This window comes from Eretmochelys imbricata, chromosome 2 (genome assembly GCF_965152235.1).
Source record: "Eretmochelys imbricata isolate rEreImb1 chromosome 2, rEreImb1.hap1, whole genome shotgun sequence".
In the NCBI taxonomy this organism is placed as follows: Eukaryota; Metazoa; Chordata; order Testudines; family Cheloniidae; genus Eretmochelys; species Eretmochelys imbricata.
Genome location: NC_135573.1, coordinates 259,837,874 through 259,856,194, shown reverse-complemented (window position 1 = coordinate 259,856,194; position 18,321 = coordinate 259,837,874). Strand labels below are relative to the sequence as shown.

Below are 18,321 nucleotides of genomic sequence, written 5' to 3'. Positions count from 1 at the left end.
GAGCGCGCAACCTCTTCAAGCGTCAGGACCGGAGGAGCTTGCTCCCTGCCCCTGCTCTGGCCAGAGGCGCTCTGTGATTCCGCCGGAGCCAAGTACTTGTGGATACAGAGTCATAGAATCATCGAATATCAGGGTTGGAAAGGACCTCAGGAGGTCATCTAGTCCAAACCCCCTGCTCAAAGCAGGACCTAATCCCCAATTAAATCATCCCAGCCAGGGCTTTGTCAAGCCTGACCTACATCTCTTGAGCCAGCTCCATGACACATGGATTTTCATTGAAATGATGAATGCACTGCTGTTTATTTCTACGCATATGGTGTTTGTGCGTGTGTTGATATGGTTCATATGGCAAAGTCAGAATAAAAGCAGCATCAAAACGCTGCTGAAAGGCCCATTCTTGCAGACAGAATTTCTTCCCTTACCAGGAGCAGAAATTACAAGAAATCTTATGAGAAGATAGGATCTTTCCTGAAATTATCAGTCCTATTTTGCAGGGCTAAGAGGACTGAATAGTTCAGAAAAGTATCCACATTTGTAACTGTTATTTATTTTATGCTGAGTGCTGACAATGCACTTGGGGCCCTCCAAAACACTGGTGAAGACCTCAGCCCTGCAGAGTGCTGACCCCCCTTCAGCTCCTATGCATGCAGCTCCATGCCCCTTGAAGCGTTGGACATCTTTTGCTCTGGGGAACTTATGATCCTGAAATCAAATATTCACCTGAGACAGGGTTGCACTATGGTCTGGTTACACATCTAGGTAGTTCTTTAATTATATAGACGGACAATCCCTTTGTCAGTGTGTCTGTATGCTGTCTTATATTGTTCTCATATTGAACACTATATTCAGATGCGCTAACAGACATAGGCCTAGAAGATCCTGCAAGCAGATCTATGGGGACAGAGCTTTACGCTTGCATGGAGTGTCATTAAACTCAGTGGGCTCTGCCTAGGCACAGAGCCCTGCTCTTTTAGATTAGATAACAGCTTAGCTGAGAAGCAGCGTGGTTGAGTGGCTAGGGTGTTGGTTTAGGCCTGCAAAGACAAGGGTTCTATACCTGGCTTTCTCACTTCATCTTTCTGTGGCTCTGTTTCCCCTCTCACTCTTTATCTGTTTAGAGTGCATGATCTTCATAGCAGGAGCTGTCTCCTATGCGTATATACGGGGCCTTGCACAATGGAACCCTGAATCCTATTGGGGCTCGTAAGTGCTAAAATAATACAAATCAGAAGAACCAGAGCTGTAAATGTTTTCAGATTTCTTTTGCTGTTTTTTTAAATTACTCCAAGAAGTTATTTCTATCCATGATCAGTTTTGAAGGGAACTTGTTTTACAAAACATAAAACATTGGGCCTAACCTTGAGACCATGCGATTAAACCTGAGACAAGCAGCTGCAATCAATGGTTTCTCCTGTGTCTGACATCTTGGATTCATAGCCAAAATTTCAATTACATACTGTCTGATTAACATGAATTTGGCCCCAGAAGTTTCACATCCAAAATAAGCACATTACATATCATCACAGGATTCTCTAAAGCACGGTTTGTTTCTTTCCAAGATAACCAGCTCTTATTTACCTATCCACTTCTGGATTGTGAAGCGAGTCTTACTTAGAGATGCTTTCCACTCAGTCATCAGCTTTCAGACATGACTGTAGCCTCAAGGAATGAACCAGAGCGGCTATTTTTCTGATTTGTATAAGCAGAAAAGTTCCTGTTAAGAACATTAAGAACTCTTCTTGCAAAGAGAAATCCTCTAAAGGAAACCATATGCTCGCAAGTGATGCAATATCGTCCTTATTTTAATGCAGGTATGGCTAGACTGGGAGACAAGAAGAAGGTTTCAGAGTAACAGCCGTGTTAGTCTGTATTCGCAAAAAGAAAAGGAGTACTTGTGGCACTTTAGAGACTAACCAATTTATCTGAGCATGAGCTTTCGTGAGCTACAGCTCACTTCATCGGATGCATACCGTGGAAACTGCAGAAGACATTATATACACACAGAGACCATGAAACAATACCTCCTCCCACCCCACTGTCCTGCTGGTAATAGCTTATCTAAAGTGATCATCAAGTTGGGCCATTTCCAGCACAAATCCAGGTTTTCTCACCCTCCGCCCCCCCCCCCCCCCCCCCCACAAACTCACTCTCCTGCTGTCAATAGCCCATCCAAAGTGACAACTCTCTTCACAATGTGTATGATAATCAAGGTGGGCCATTTCCTGCACAAATCCAGGTTCTCTCACTCCCTCACCCCCCTCCAAAAAACACACACACAACTCACTCTCCTGCTGGTAATAGCTTATCCAAAGTGACCACTCTCCCTACAATGTGCATGATAATCAAGGTGGACCATTTCCAGCACAAATCCAGGTTTTCTCACCCCCCCACCCCCATACACACACAAACTCACTCTCCTGCTGGTAATAGCTTATCTAAAGTGATCATCAAGTTGGGCCATTTCCAGCACAAATCCAGGTTTTCTCACCCTCCGCCCCCCCCACCCCAACTCACTCTCCTGCTGGTAATAGAAGCAGTTTGGTTTATAATGGCAATACTGATATCTGTAATACCAGTGGGAGGAGAAAAAAAAACTTACATCACTTAATCCACATATAATGGAGAAGTGCAGGTTGTCTGGTTTGCTTCTTTTTTGACTATTAAAACACTTCTTGGAGTGCTACAAGAGGCATGTTGATTTTCTTCAGAAAGAAAGACGTTTGGATCTCCACGGTTCTACAGCCAACCATATGACTGGCTTATGAACACTGCTGAGGAGCCCCAAAAGGAGGTCTCATTCATCTCAAATTGGGCAAGGAAGATGGTTGTGATGCCGGGGCTTTGGGGTGGGAGGTAAGGAAGTCCTCCTTTTAGATTACATGCCACACACACTTGTACACACAAACACATGGAGAGCATAGAAATGCAAGTGCCTGGAGCTGGTGACTGAAAATACCAGGTGGCTTCTGCTTTGATTACACTCATTCACTTGTTCTCATTCAACTCCTCATTTCAAGATAAAATTAGGGGGAGTGAAGTCTTTTGCATGCAGCAGGGTTAAAAATAAACAAAGCCCATGTAAGAAATGCCACCTACCCCAGCCGATGATGGTGTACCAATAAAAATATCTCCTCTCTGGGAAAAAGGTCTCCACGAGTAAGGTGAAAAGGTACAATCCCTCAATGAACAGCCAGAAATAGTTGGACATGACACAATAGTGGAAAAAGACCATCACTGCTTTGCATTCCACCTACAAAAAAGCAAGCACAAATAAAGTTATTTTGCTGTTTCACCCATGTTTGATGGGGATATGAGAACTAGACACAGATCCCGAAATCCTCTAAACAACAAGTAAAAACAATCTGGCCTTTTATTTTATAATATGTACATCTAAAGAGTTTATGAAAACTGTTACAAGCCACTTTAAGAGTTCAGAGTAACAGCCATGTTAGTCTGTATTCGCAAAAAGAAAAGGAGTACTTGTGGCACCTTAGAGACTAACCAATTTATTTGAGCATAAGCTTTTGTGAGCTACAGCTCACTTCACCAGATGCATACTGTGGAAAATACAGAAGATGTTTTTATACACACAAACCATGAAAATATGGGTGTTTATCGCTACAAAAGGTTTTCTCTCCCCCCACCCTACTCTCCTGCTTGTAATAGCTTATCTAAAGTGATCACTCTCCTTACAATGTGTATGATAATCAAGGTGGGCCATTTCCAGCACAAATCCAGGGTTTCTCCCCACACCCCCCCAACAAACCCACTCTCCTGTTGGCAACAGCTTATCTAAAGTGATCACTCTCCTTACAATGTGTATGATAATCGACGTGGGCCATTTCCAGCACAAATCCAGGTTTCCCCCACCCCCCCCCACACACAAACCCACTCTTCTGTTGGTAATAGCTTATCCAAAGCGATCACTCTCCTTACAATGTGCACGATAACCAAGGTGGGCCACTTTCAGCACAAATCCAGGGTTTAACAAGAACGTCTGAGGAACGGTGTGTGTGTGTGTGTGTGTGTGTGTTAGGAAAAAATAAGGGGAAATAGGTGCAAGATACCCCCCCCCCCCCCGTTCCTCAGATGTTCTTGTTAAACCCTGGATTTGTGCTGGAAGTGGCCCACCTTGGTTATCGTGCACATTGTAAGGAGAGTGATCGCTTTGGATAAGCTATTACCAGCAGGAGAGTGGGGTGGGGGGAGAGAAAACCTTTTGTAGTGATAAACACCCATTTTTTCATGGTTTGTGTGTATCAAAACATCTTCTGTATTTCCCACAGTATGCATCCAATGAAGTGAGCTGTAGCTCACAAAAGCTCATGCTCAAATAAATTGGTTAGTCTCTAAGGTGCCACAAGTCCTCCTTTTCTTTTCACTTTAAGAGTGCAGCTCTAAAGGGTAGAAAACCAATTTTAGCAGTTAGGTGGTATTTTATGAGTGCTTTCAGGCAGCTTAAGAACTTCTCCTAGTAGTAAGGTGTATGCCAACAATGGCAGCTAATTGCTAGATTATAGTTCTCCCTGCCTTAAGTGCAGGTAAGAAAAAGAATCTGGTTTTGTATAGAGAAATCTAAGGAAGGGTTTTAAATAGAAGTAAAAGTGTGGAAAGGCCTGAGATTGCTAAGAGGCTGATAAAGGATGCACCCTACTGTGCAAACTTCAGAATTTTACTTCACTGCAATTTGGTGGAAGCTGTCACTCCGTGTCAGGAAATGAAAATTGAGGATAAGTTTGAAGAAAGCTGAGTGATCTACCATACGAAGCAAATGGGGAAAAGTTTTAGACAAAACTACAAATCCACTCTATCAAGCTCTGGTGGAGTCTGCTGACCCCTACACAGACATTGCGTTTGGCAGACTTGTCTTTGCAATGTTGCATGTCAACAGGATGATATTGAATCTGCAACATCACCCACTCACAAAATGGCATCACAGAATAGCCCTGAACACTGGAAGCTCATCAGTGTGAGAGCCTGCGTGAGTGTCTGATTGGCTGCTAGCCTGCAGGGGGCGGGCATTAGGGTGTCTGTTTGTTTGCGTCAGGGAAGCCTGGCTGTTTAAAAATAGCCAGAGCTTCGCGAACCAGCTGAGCGGCGGCGAACCAGCAGAGCAGCTCACAGCAGGAGTTTGCCTGGGAGTTCGCCTGGAGTGAGCCCGGTGAGGCTTACGTCTTGCAAACTGCTCTGAGGAAGCTCATAGTAGGAAGGTGATATGGAAGGGGGGGGTTCAGCTGTTGTGACCTGCACTGGATGTGCCATGTTTGTCTTTCTTCCACAGGACAGAAGCGACTTTGTCTGTACAAAGTGCAAGCTGGTCTCCATATTGGAAGAGAAGATTGAAGGTCTGGAGCAACAGATAACGACCCTGCGTTGCATACGAGAAACTGAGGATTTTCTAGACAAAACTCAGGATAGGCTTCTAGGAGCACAAAGCTCTAAAGATATAGAGCAGGTTGCACAGAGGAGCCAAGAGGCCAGTGAAGAAGCTTGGCAACATGTGACCTCCAGAAGAGGTAAGCGGAATGTCCGGGTTCCAGTAACACAGACACAGGTAACTAACCGCTTTCATGTTCTCTCCGCAGGTACCGTTGCGGAGAGTGGACCAGATGATATGTCTGGGGCGAGAAAGCAGAAGGAGACTCCGCTGGTTGGAAGGCATGAGATGCGATGTCCTGAGGTTGGGGGTTCCACGACCACCACTCCCAAGAGGAGAAGGCGGGTGGTGGTGGTCGGGGACTCTCTCCTCCGGGGGACTGAGTCATCTATCTGCCGCCCTGACCGGGAAAACCGAGAAGTCTGCTGCTTGCCGGGGGCTAAGATTCGCGATGTGACGGAGAGACTGCCGAGACTCATCAAGCCCTCGGATCGCTACCCCTTCCTGCTTCTCCACGTGGGCACCAATGATACTGCCAAGAATGACCTTGAGCGGATCACTGCGGACTACGTGGCTCTGGGAAGAAGGATAAAGGAGTTTGAGGCGCAAGTGGTGTTCTCGTCCATCCTCCCCGTGGAAGGAAAAGGCCTGAGTAGGGACCGTCGAATCGTGGAAGTCAACGAATGGCTACGCAGGTGGTGTCGGAGAGAAGGCTTTGGATTCTTTGACCATGGGATGGTGTTCCATGAAGGAGGAGTGCTGGGCAGAGACGGGCTCCATCTTACGAAGAGAGGGAAGAGCATCTTTGCCAGCAGGCTGGCTAACCTAGTGAGGAGGGCTTTAAACTAGGTTCACCGGGGGAAGGAGACCAAAGCCCTGAGGTAAGTGGGAAAGCGGGATACCGGGAGGAAGCACAGGCAGAAATGTCTGTGAGGGGAGGGCTCCTGCCTCATACTGGGAATGAGGGGCGATCAACAGGTTATCTCAAGTGTTTATATACGAATGCACAAAGCCTTGGAAACAAGCAGGGAGAACTGGAGGTCCTGGTGATGTCAAGGAACTATGATGTGATTGGAATCACAGAGACTTGGTGGGATAACTCACATGACTGGAGTACTGTCATGAATGGTTATAAACTGTTCAGGAAGGACAGGCAGGGTAGAAAAGGTGGGGGAGTAGCACTGTATGTAAGGGAGCAGTATGACTGCTCAGAGCTCCGGTACGAAACTGTAGAAAAACCTGAGTGTCTCTGGATTAAGTTTAGAAGTGTGTGCAACAAGAGTGATGTAGTGGTGGGAGTCTGCTATAGACCACCGGACCAGGGGGATGAGGTAGATGAGGCTTTCTTCCGGCAGCTCACGGAAGCTACTAGATCGCATGCCCTGATTCTCATGGGTGACTTTAATTTTCCTGATATCTGCTGGGAGAGCAATACTGCGGTGCATAGATAATCCAGGAAGTTTTTGGAAAGCGTAGGGGACAATTTCCTGGCGCAAGTGCTAGAGGAGCCAACTAGGGGGGGGGCGCTTTTCTTGACCTGCTGCTCACAAACCAGGTAGAATTAGTGGGGGAAGCAAAAGTGGATGGGAATCTGGGAGGCAGTGACCAGGAGTTGGTTGAGTTCAGGATCCTGACACAGGGAAGAAAGGTAAGCAGCAGGATACGGCCCTGGACTTCAGGAAAGCAGACTTCGACTCCCTCAGGGAAGGGATGGCCAGGATCCCGTGGGGGACTAACTTGAAGGGGAAAGGAGTCCAGGAGAGCTGGCTGTATTTCAAGGAATCCCTGTTGAGGTTACAGGGACAAACCATCCCAATGAGTCGAAAGAATAGTAAATATGGCAGGCGACCAGCTTGGCTTAACGGTGAAATCCTAGCGGATCTTAAACATAAAAAAGAAGCTTACAAGAAGTGGAAGCTTGGACATATGACCAGGGAAGAGTATAAAAATATTGCTCGGGCATGTAGGAATGAAATCAGGAGGGCCAAATCGCACCTGGAGCTGCAGCTAGCGAGAGATGTCAAGAGTAACAAGAAGGGTTTCTTCAGGTATGTTGGCAACAAGAAGAAAGCCAAGGAAAGTGTGGGCCCCTTACTGAATGAGGGAGGCAACCTAGTGACAGAGGATGTGGAAAAAGCTAATGTACTCAATGCTTTTTTTGCCTCTGTTTTCACTGACAAGGTCAGCTCCCAGACTGCTACGCTGGGCATCACAAAATGGGGAAGAGATGGCCAGCCCTCTGTGGAGATAGAGGTGGTTAGGGACTATTTAGAAAAGCTGGACGTGCACAAGTCCATGGGGCTGGACGAGTTGCATCCGAGAGTGCTGAAGGAATTGGCGGCTGTGATTGCAGAGCCATTGGCCATTATCTTTGAAAACTCGGGGCGAACCGGGGAAGTCCCGGATGACTGGAAAAAGGCTAATGTAGTGCCAATCTTTAAAAAAGGGAAGAAGGAGGATCCTGGGAACTACAGGCCAGTCAGCCTCACCTCAGTCCCTGGAAAAATCATGGAGCAGGTCCTCAAAGAATCAATCTTGAAGTACTTGCATGAGAGGAAAGTGATCAGGAACAGCCAGCATGGATTCACCAAGGGAAGGTCATGCCTGACTAATCTAATCGCCTTTTATCATGAGATTACTGGTTCTGTGGATGAAGGGAAAGCAGTGGATGTATTGTTTCTTGACTTTAGCAAAGCTTTTGACACGGTCTCCCACAGTATTCTTGTCAGCAAGTTAAGGAAGTATGGGCTGGATGAATGCACTATAGGGTGGGTAGAAAGCTGGCTAGATTGTCGGGCTCAACGGGTAGTGATCAATGGCTCCATGTCTAGTTGGCAGCCGGTGTCAAGTGGAGTGCCCCAGGGGTCGGTCCTGGGGCCGGTTTTGTTCAATATCTTCATAAATGATCTGGAGGATGGTGTGGATTGCACTCTCAGCAAATTTGCGGACGATACTAAACTGGGAGGAGTGGTAGATACGCTGGAGGGGAGGGATAGGATACAGAAGGACCTAGACAAATTGGAGGATTGGGCCAAAAGAAATCTGATGAGGTTGAATAAGGATAAGTGCAGGGTCCCGCACTTAGGACGGAAGAACCCAATGCACCGCTACAGACTAGGGACCGAATGGCTAGGCAGCAGTTCTGCAGAAAAGGACCGAGGGGTGACAGTGGACGAGAAGCTGGATATGAGTCAGCAGTGTGCCCTTGTTGCCAAGAAGGCCAATGGCATTTTGGGATGTATAAGTAGGGACATAGCGAGCAGATCGAGGGATGTGATCGTCCCCCTCTATTCGACATTGGTGAGGCCTCATCTGGAGTACTGTGTCCAGTTTTGGGCCCCACACTACAAGAAGGATGTGGATAAATTGGAGAGAGTCCAGCGAAGGGCAACAAAAATGATTAGGGGTCTAGAACACATGACTTATGAGGAGAGGCTGAGGGAGCTGGGATTGTTTAGCCTGCAGAAGAGAAGAATGAGGGGGGATTTGATAGCTGCTTTCAACTACCTGAAAGGGGGTTCCAAAGAGGATGGCTCTAGACTGTTCTCAATGGTAGCAGATGACAGAACGAGGAGTAATGGTCTCAAGTTGCAGTGGGGGAGGTTTAGATTGGATATTAGGAAAAACTTTTTCACTAAGAGGGTGGTGAAACACTGGAATGCATTGCCTAGGGAGGTGGTGGAATCTCCTTCCTTTGAAGTTTTTAAGGTCAGGCTTGACACAGCCCTGGCTGGGATGATTTAGTTGGGGATTGGTCCTGCTTTGAGCAGGGGGTTGGACTAGATGACCTTCAGGGGTCCCTTCCAACCCTGATATTCTATGATTCTATGATTCTATGATCCCTGGAGCTTGGGGAGGAGGAGACACCTGGTTCCCTCCCATTTACATTCCATCCCCTGGACACATCCTTAGCTAGTGTAAATTGGCATAGCTCCATTCACTTCAATGGAGCTACACCCTTTTATGTCAGCCAAAGATCCGGCCACCAGACTGTAGGATCTGTGGGACTCATCACTTGTGATTTGAGGTTCATGGAAACTTTGAAACTACTCAGGTAGGGCTGAGTTAATGGATTTTCAGTTTGGGAAGGCTGAACCAAATTTTTTACAAAAAATTCTGGTTTGATTGGAACCCAAATTGTTTTTTCACAAAGTTTTCACCAAATCGAAAATGCCCCCCAAAAATTTCAGTCAACTCAAAATGTTTTCGGTGTCCTCAAAACTATGTTGTTAATTTTTTGGTCGAGTATTTCATTTTTAATTGGACATCTATGGTGGTTTCCCCTCATTTTTTTTGCCTTTTTTTTTAATTGCCCAAAATTAATTTGAAATGCCACTTTGAGTCAACAAGTCAACACAAAACGTTTCAAAATGAAATGGTCAAAACAAAATGTTTAATCGCTCTAAAAAAAAATGTCAACCAAAACCATTTGTCAAATTCAATCTGATCTAATGTCTCTGAGCTGGAAATTACACCGCCAGCTCAAAGTATAGCCATACTGGAATCTATTTAAGTGAGAAAGAAAAGGCTGACGAAGAAAGTAGAGTATCAGTGTTTTCCTTTGGAAAAGAATCCTGGGACTTTACATCACAACTGGATGGGCAAGAGAGACCTCAGTTTAGCAGCTCCTCTAGATGTTCATCAGAATGATGGTGGGTTTGGATAAAGTAAGAACCAAATCAAAAGTTACCCATAAAATTGAGCCCAACAAACTGAACTTTTCCTGAGGGTCAAAAAAGTTGAGATATATTTTTTAAAATATATATGTATGTTATTGTTACACACCTATGCTCTTTTTAGTCTTAGAGTGCAGCAAAAGAGGCTGCTCGCCAAGGACCATTTGCCCAGCTGGAAGCCAGAAGTACTTGAAATCTCACAAGAAAGCCCCCAGCACTGTCAGTAGAGCCAGGAAGTTTAGCCAAGTATCCAAATGTCAAGGTACCGACTAAGGTGTTCACCTGCTACCATTCAGTGACCCCTACAGCAGGGCACTGCAGGCATGAACCTATGTTGCTGCACTGAGGTAAACAAGCTACCGTCACTAATTGAACTTTACTGAGGTATTCTAGAGACCATGAGGTGTGAAGCAGAGCTGTAACTAGGCATTTTAGCACCCAGGGCAAGCAAGCATATTTGCATCCCCTACCGTTCCCCCATCCCAATCTGTTTCCACCCCTGTGGCTTTGCGCCCTGGGCTGCTGCCCCGCTCGCCGTGTCCTGATTATGGCCCTGGTTTGAAGATCTAGGATATTTTTAAATCTCTGTTAGAACAATCTTCTTTCTTCCCCAAACCCAGATGTGTTCAAAAAAGACCCCCATCCCTCATCTGGGGACACTTGGTCTCTTGTGGCCCTCCGCCCCATCCTCTTCTAGCCATGCAGGCTTGGGAAATGGAGAAACTGCCTGGATGGAGCCAGGCTTGAGCTACAGCAGTGAATTCTCGACTCTACTGATGGCATCAGACTATGCTTTCTGGACATAAGAATGGCCCTACTGGGTCAGACCAAGGGTCCATCCAGCCTAGTATCCTGTCTTCTGACAGTGGCCAGTGCCAGGTGCCCTGGAAGGAATGAACAGAACAGGTAATCTTCAAGTGATCCATCCCCTGTCACTCATTCCCAGCTTCTGGCAAACAGAGGCTCGGGACACTGTCCCTGCCCATCCTGGCTAATAGCCATCTCCCTTGTGATGATTGGCTGTTTGCGCCAACTCCCTCCCTCATAGTTCACTTCAGCCTTAATCCAGGCTTCCCTCTTTCTTTTATTCCTGCCTCCCCTCAGACTGCCTTGAACTCATTCTCTTCCCTTTGTCTTTCCTTTCAGCTGTTCACTTTCTGCCTTCCCTCCTGTCATAAAAATAAAGGGAAGGGTAAACCCCTTTGAAATCCCTCCTGGCCAGGGGAAAGCTCCTCTCACCTGTAAAGGGTTAAGAAGCTAAAGGTAACCTCGCTGGCACCTGACCAAAATGACCAATGAGGAGACAAGATACTTTCAAAAGCTGGGAGGAGGGAGAGGAACAAAGGGTCTGTGCCTGTCTATATGCTGGTCTTTACCGGGGATAGACCAGGAATGGAGTCTTAGAACTTTTAGTAAGTAATCTAGCTAGGTACGTGTTAGATTATGATTTCTTTAAATGGCTGAGAAAAGAACTGTGCTGAATAGAATAACTATTTCTGTCTGTGTATCTTTTTTGTAACTTAAGGTTTTGCCTAGAGGGGTTCTCTATGTTTTTGAATCTAATTACCCTGCAAGATATCTACCATCCTGATTTTACAGGGGGGATTTCTTTATTTCTATTTACTTCTATTTTTATTAAAAGTCTTCTTGTAAGAAAACTGAATGCTTTTTCATTGTTCTCAGATCCAAGGATTTGGGTCTGTGGTCACCTATGCAAATTGGTGAGGCTTTTTATCCAACATTTCCCAGGAAAGGGGGGGTGCAAGTGTTGGGAGGATTGTTCATTGTTCTTAAGATCCAAGGGTCTGGGTCTGTAGTCACCTAGGCAAATTGGTGAGGCTTTTTACCAAACCTTGTCCAGGAAGTGGGGTGCAAGGTTTTGGGAAGTATTTTGGGGGGAAGGACGCGTCCAAACAGCTCTTCCCCAGTAACCAGTATTAGTTTGGTGGTGGTAGCGGCCAGTCCAAGGACAACGGGTGGAATATTTTGTACCTTGGGGAAGTTTTGACCTAAGCTGGTAAAGATAAGCTTAGGAGGTTTTTCATGCAGGTCCCCACATCTGTACCCTAGAGTTCAGAGTGGGGGAGGAACCTTGACACCTCCTTACCACACTCCTATCCCAGGACCCAAACTCACAATATGGGTGTGTGAATAACAATAACGTTAATAAGCAAAAGCAACCAAAAAGGTCTCACATCATGGAAGTAACAGGATGTTTGCAAACCGTCATCACTCTGTTTTCATAGGACATCTCTTTCGCTCACTGTTTACTGTTATTAAAATTACTTGTACTACTATTTGGAGCGCCTAGGAGCCCCAGTCATAGACCAAGACATTATTGTGCTAGGTGCTGTATAAGTCTCATCTGTTTACACTGGAAGCTGATCGTGATCCAGGTTTGGATTCTCTGTTACTATGCATTTGTATGAGTCAAGGGCGATGAAGGACAGACCTCAAGTGGCACATCCAGGAACAACCGCAATAGAATCACAGAAGATCAGGGTTGGAAAAGACCTGAGGAGGTCACCTAGTCCAACCCCCTGCTCAGAGCAGGACCAATCCCCAACTATTAATACAGATAGTTAACAATCATTATCTCCTTAGAGAAAAACAACGGACTTCGGCCTTGGTTCTACTTACAGTAGATATAAAACAATGGTTGCTGTCCTGTTCTGCATACAAAATCCCGTCTTTGATGAAGACTGATATTGCTCGTAGAATAAATGAAACAAAGAGGTTCATGTGAATAAAGTTCCGAGTGCAGTGAAGCTTCCTAGAAAAAGGAGAGAGGAAATGAGGGTGGATGATTGATTTCTCTCTTAAGAATACAACATCCAGACTGGTTGTTTCATGTCTGAACACCTGGAGTTTGAGCACATGTGATCCCAGCCAATCCAGCAACTCAGGAAACAGTATTCTGTGCTTTCCATGGGGCTGGGAGACCTCGGCATTTTTTTATATCTTACTGACTTCGTGGCCTTGATGATATCATGTGACAATGAATTCTACTGGCTAACTGTGCATTGTGTGACAAAAAATATTTTAGGTCTATGGAAGATTTTTAAATGCATTTGCTCTAATGCTGGCATCTCTTATTGAATTTTAGTCAAAATTTTGGATTCAGTTTTTAATCTTTGCATTGTAGGTTTAGGTTTTTAGACAGCGGGGAATTTTGCTTTCCTGGTGTAAGAGATGATACTCATGAGAACCTTGATAATGTCTGTGCCTAATTTTCCTGGACAGCGCGTACACAGGTATGAGAGTTGGTTCCTACAGAACTTTCCATGAAGACTTCATGGGCAGCACCTTCAAAAGTGCTCAACCTAACTGTTCTCATTGAAGTTGATGGTAATAGTCCCATTTACCCATTTACCTAGGAACAGAGGTAGGCCATTTTACCATTGACTTCAAGATTTCATTAATCAGTGATTTGAGAGAGGAACGATGGTGACCTAAGGTAAGTCATTAAGTTTTTCTGTGTCTCATTTTCCCATTTGTAAAATGGGTATGATAGCACTGTCCTATTTCCCAGGGATATTGAGAGGATAAATATGTTAAAAGATCACAAAGTGTTCAGATGCTATGGAAACAGGTGCCAGATAAGTACCTAAAACAGACCAGAGTTAGGCCAATCCTGAGTGCTTTGGAAATTCCAATCTCATGTGCACTGAAAAATGAAGAAAACCAAGAATCAATGACAACACCCATTGGAAAGATCTGATTTTTAAGGGACTGCTGGCATCTTATTTTTGTAACTCCTGAGGTCAAGGACTTGATTTTTTTTTTGGTTCCCTGGACCCTGATCTTTCGCCCCCCTACAGAGATGAGTGACAACTCATTCCTGGTGACTCACCTGAAACGACACAGGATAACCATTGCTGTGGTGAGGGATACAAGGGAAGTGCTGTATCCCACTGTGTACAGAGCCTTCACAGAGAGGTAGTAGTAATCCTTGAGAAACAAACAGGACATGGTCACCAACAGTACTGTCACGTAGGGCCAGATCTTGCTCACCTCACTCAGGGGAGTAATTCCACTCACCTCAGCTCTTAATGGGACTGCTTGGATGAGAAACATGAACAGGGCTGGGCTCATACATGATGTCTTCATGTACTTTTCCCGTGCCATAATATAATGACCCATAGGTTTGGGTCTGTCTGTGGCTTAATGCCTTACTGAGGTGACTGATAATGTGTGGGGCAAAAACTAGATTTTTACGATTGCAATCACTACTTCCTACGTTGTTTAAAGGCATAGCAGCTTACTTTAGGGCAGACTATATGCCGTAGTCAACTGTAAGGATTAATTAACTAATGTTTATAAGAGCCACATGCTGCATAAGCGGTATGTATTAATATTATGGAAATATGCAGTGTAATGCTAGACTACAAGCAAAGCCCTGCCTCTTTAGAACTCATATTTATGGATATGAATAACAGAGAATGTTGTATGGATCAGCCCTGAATCAAACAATTAACATGTGTGCACTGTTCTTCACTTGCTCCTCATTTTAAAGGGTTCCTACCTGATTTTCAGACTCTGTTTCATTTTCATCAAACCCACAGGCATCATAATAATGAGGGAAAGGTTCAGACCAGCCATCCTCTGTGCAGTTTCTGCTGATGTCCCCTACATCTGGAATGGACACAAGCATCATGTAAAATAGGTCACAAGGGAAATGCCGTTGCCAAACCAAACAGCAGGACACATCTTCCTTTACTGACTGGAGCATTACCACACATTTCCTGGCCTGACAACAACGTAACTTAAACCTTAGCTTCAGTCCAAAGACTGCAGTTATGGAAATGTTTAAGAGGAGGATTTTGAAGCCAAGAAGGATGGTTAACATGCTTGTTCACATCTCCGATTACCCAGAACACTCTACCAGCACACGGCTGTTTCACAGTAGTAGCTCTTGTGACTACACTGAAAAATTAGACCAGTGCACGTGGGTGCACTGAATTCTTTTCTGAATGCCCTGCAAGCCAGAACTGTAGAATGCTTTCTATTTATTGAGCCATTCCAGTTTCTTCTATTTGGACTGAACCTTAACCAGAATTGATTCCAATTTCAGCTTTTGCATGAGGATTTTCTGCCGCTCGGTATTTTTCATTTTTAGAGCAATTTTGTTAGGCAGCACAGAAAAAATAAGGTCAGTGCCACTGACATGTAGTCATGTCATTCATCCATACATGGAACAGAACGCACCTATTGAACCAGTGCATTCTTCTGTGAGCATTCCATTATCTGCTGAATTTCAGTACGTTATTGTTGCACACCAGCTCCCAGGTCTCTGCAGAAATAGCTACTAAATCACACTGTTGGGTTTCTTCTACACCATTCAGTAATTATTGTTACAGTAGTAAATATAATTTATAATTATATCCTTGTTAGACTGTAACATTCAATTGATGGATCTTCATAATGCTGCTAAAAGTAACACACAACTAAGCATGGCACTATAATTAGAATTCATCTGAAAAATAACTTCCAGCTGGCAGGAGAGAAAGCTGGGTTATTCCTTTAGAACAGCGTAAAAATAAATAAAACATCCTTGTTTCTTTTCCTTACCTAAGGGAGTTTGGCCTGTGCTATCCAATAGGTCAAAATCACCTACAAAACCAGAAATATAGTGAGGACATTTTGTTTACAGCTTCTACAATATGGGTTTGATCCAATGTCCAGGAAAGTCTCCTTTCTGATTTCCAGGGTATTTGGATCAGGTCCTAAATAAGTGGCCTGTTTTGTTTTGCCTTTGGGAAAGGTGAAATTGCAAATATGGGTTCACCCTCTAGTTTGAATGATGAACATACTTATGCTAAAGTTTACACACACACACACACACACACATTTAAAAATCTACAATAAGATGGAGTTAACGTTGAGATTGCAGATCAGTAATTTAGGATAAAATACCCACGACATCCCTGTAATGTATCCCAAAATCAAGCGGTATAAATCCAAGACAATAAGAGTTATGATAAAATATAAAGAAAATCCAAACATGTTAATGAATGGAAATGCACAATTAAGGCACCTAAACAACCTTAGTTCTGCCCTGTATTATGCAATAACCATATGATTTTGAGTAAGACATTTTAGCATTTAGATTAAACTAATTTTAAAAGACATCAAATTTTTATTTCCCCTCATGAGTGCTATTGTATTACCAATATTTACGAAGTACAAAAATAACGGGTGTCTGTCTAAATTTTTAGTCTGAGGCACATCATAACCCAGAGCAATTTAGAGAGATGAGCTCTGGGAGAAGATGTATAAAAGCTTGGAAGCCAACAGAACTGCCTCCTACCTGGATGAGTTTGCCCCATGTTATCCACTTCCCAACCTGGAAAGAAATGACATCTGGTTAGCACAGATGATTTTTTCTTTTTTTTTTTTTTTACTGGTTTGTTTTCCATAATAACAAAATGTGATTGCAATGTCTGGGAAAGTTCTGTGATCACAGCGATCCCTTCTGGCCTCGGAATCTATGAATGTATGTCTGACAGGAAAACAAGAATGTAAGGATACAGAATCATAGAAATGTAGAGCTGGAAGGGACCTTGTGCTGAGGGAGGACCACATATACCCACATTATCTCTGACAGGTCTAACCTGTTCTTAAAAGCCTCAAATGATAGGGAATTCACACCTCCCTATAGTTAGCAAGTTTTTCCTAATAACTAATCTAAATCTCCCTTGTTGCAGATGAAGGTCATTGCTTCTTGTCCTCGGTGAACAGGAGAACAATTGATCACTGTCCTTTTTGTAACAGCCCTTAATATATTTGAAGACTGTTATCAAGTGCCCCCTCAGTCTTCTTTTCTCAAGACTAAACAGATCCAATTTTTTTAACCTTCCCTCATAGGTCAGGTTTTCTAAACCTTCTATCATTTTTGTTGCTCTCCTCTGGCCTCTTGCCAATTTGGCCACATCTTTCCTAAAGTGTGACACCCAGAACTGGACACAGTACTTCAGCTGAGGCCTCACCAGCATCCAGGAGATCAGAGCAATTATCTCCCATGTCTTACATAGGATATTACTGTTAGTACACCCCAGAATATTAGCCATTTTACAATAGCAGCGCATTGTTGGCTCATATTCACTTTGTGATCCAGTTATGCCCCATTCGGTATTTGTGTACTTGGTTTTTCCTTCCTACGTGAAGTACTTTTCACTTGTCTTTTTTGAATTTCATCTTATTGGTTTCAGACCAATTCAAAGTCGTTTTGAATTCTAATCCTGTCCTCCAAAGTGCCTGCAATCCCTTCCACATTGGTGTCACCTGTAAAATTTATAAGCATACTCTACATTCTGTTATCCAAGTCATTAGTGAAAATATTGACTAGCACTGATCCCAGGACTGATCCGATCCAGATACGCCTACCCAGTTTGACTGCAAACCATTGATAACTACTCTTTGAATAATCTTTCAACCAGTTGTGCTTGCACCTTGTAATAATTTCATCTAGACCACATTTTCCTAATTTGCTTATGCAAATGTGTTGGGGGACTGTTCCAAAAACCTTACAAAAATCAAGATATACCATGTCTATCAATTCCCCCCATCCACTAGGCCAGTAACCCTGACAAAGAAGAAAATTAGATTAGTTTGGCATGATTTGTTCTTGACAAACCTATGTTGGCTATTCCTTATAACTCTATTATCCTATAACTGATTGTTCAATAATTTATTTCAGTATCTTTCTAGGTAACAGTGTTAGCCTAACTGGTCCATAATTCCCCGGCTCCTCTTTGTTCCTCTTTTTAAAGGTAGGTACTATGTTTGCTCTTTGCCAGTCCTCTGAGACCTCACCCATTGTTCATGAGTTCTCAAAGATAATTGCTAATGAGCCCAAGATTGCTTCAGCTAGTTCTTTGAGTCTGCTAAGATGAATTTTATCAGGTCCTGCTGACTTGAATACATCTAATTTACCTAAATATTCTTTGACCTGTTCTTTCCCTGTTTTGGCTTGTGTTCCTTCCCATTTGTCGTTACAATTAATTGTGTTGAGTATCTGGTCACATTAACCTTACCAATTTCTTCATAAGAGCCTTTAACATATTTGAAGCCTCTTATCAGCCCCCCACCCACTCGTCTTTTCTCAAGATTAAACATGGCCACTTTCTTTTAAACCTTTCCTCATAGGTCAGATTTTCTAAACCTTTTATCAGTTTTGTTGCGCTCCTCTGGACCCTCTGATTTGTCTATATCTTTCTTAAATTGCAGTGCCCAGTACCTGATATGTTTACTTCCTGTATATTATTC

General features: G+C 43.9%; 1 protein-coding gene across 1 annotated transcript in view; it reads right to left on the bottom strand.

The window, feature by feature from the left end:
• The window catches only part of ADCYAP1R1 (ADCYAP receptor type I), a 122,310-nt gene that overhangs the window by 43,954 nt on the left and 60,035 nt on the right, over positions 1–18,321 (bottom strand). Inside the window, exons 4-9 of the mRNA XM_077809523.1 lie at positions 16,364–16,399; positions 15,625–15,666; positions 14,579–14,682; positions 13,907–14,004; positions 12,694–12,826; positions 3,097–3,250 (exon numbers count right to left, since the gene is read on the bottom strand). Coding sequence (XP_077665649.1) covers positions 3,097–3,250; positions 12,694–12,826; positions 13,907–14,004; positions 14,579–14,682; positions 15,625–15,666; positions 16,364–16,399 — 567 coding nt within the window. The remainder of the gene's footprint in view (positions 1–3,096; positions 3,251–12,693; positions 12,827–13,906; positions 14,005–14,578; positions 14,683–15,624; positions 15,667–16,363; positions 16,400–18,321) is intronic.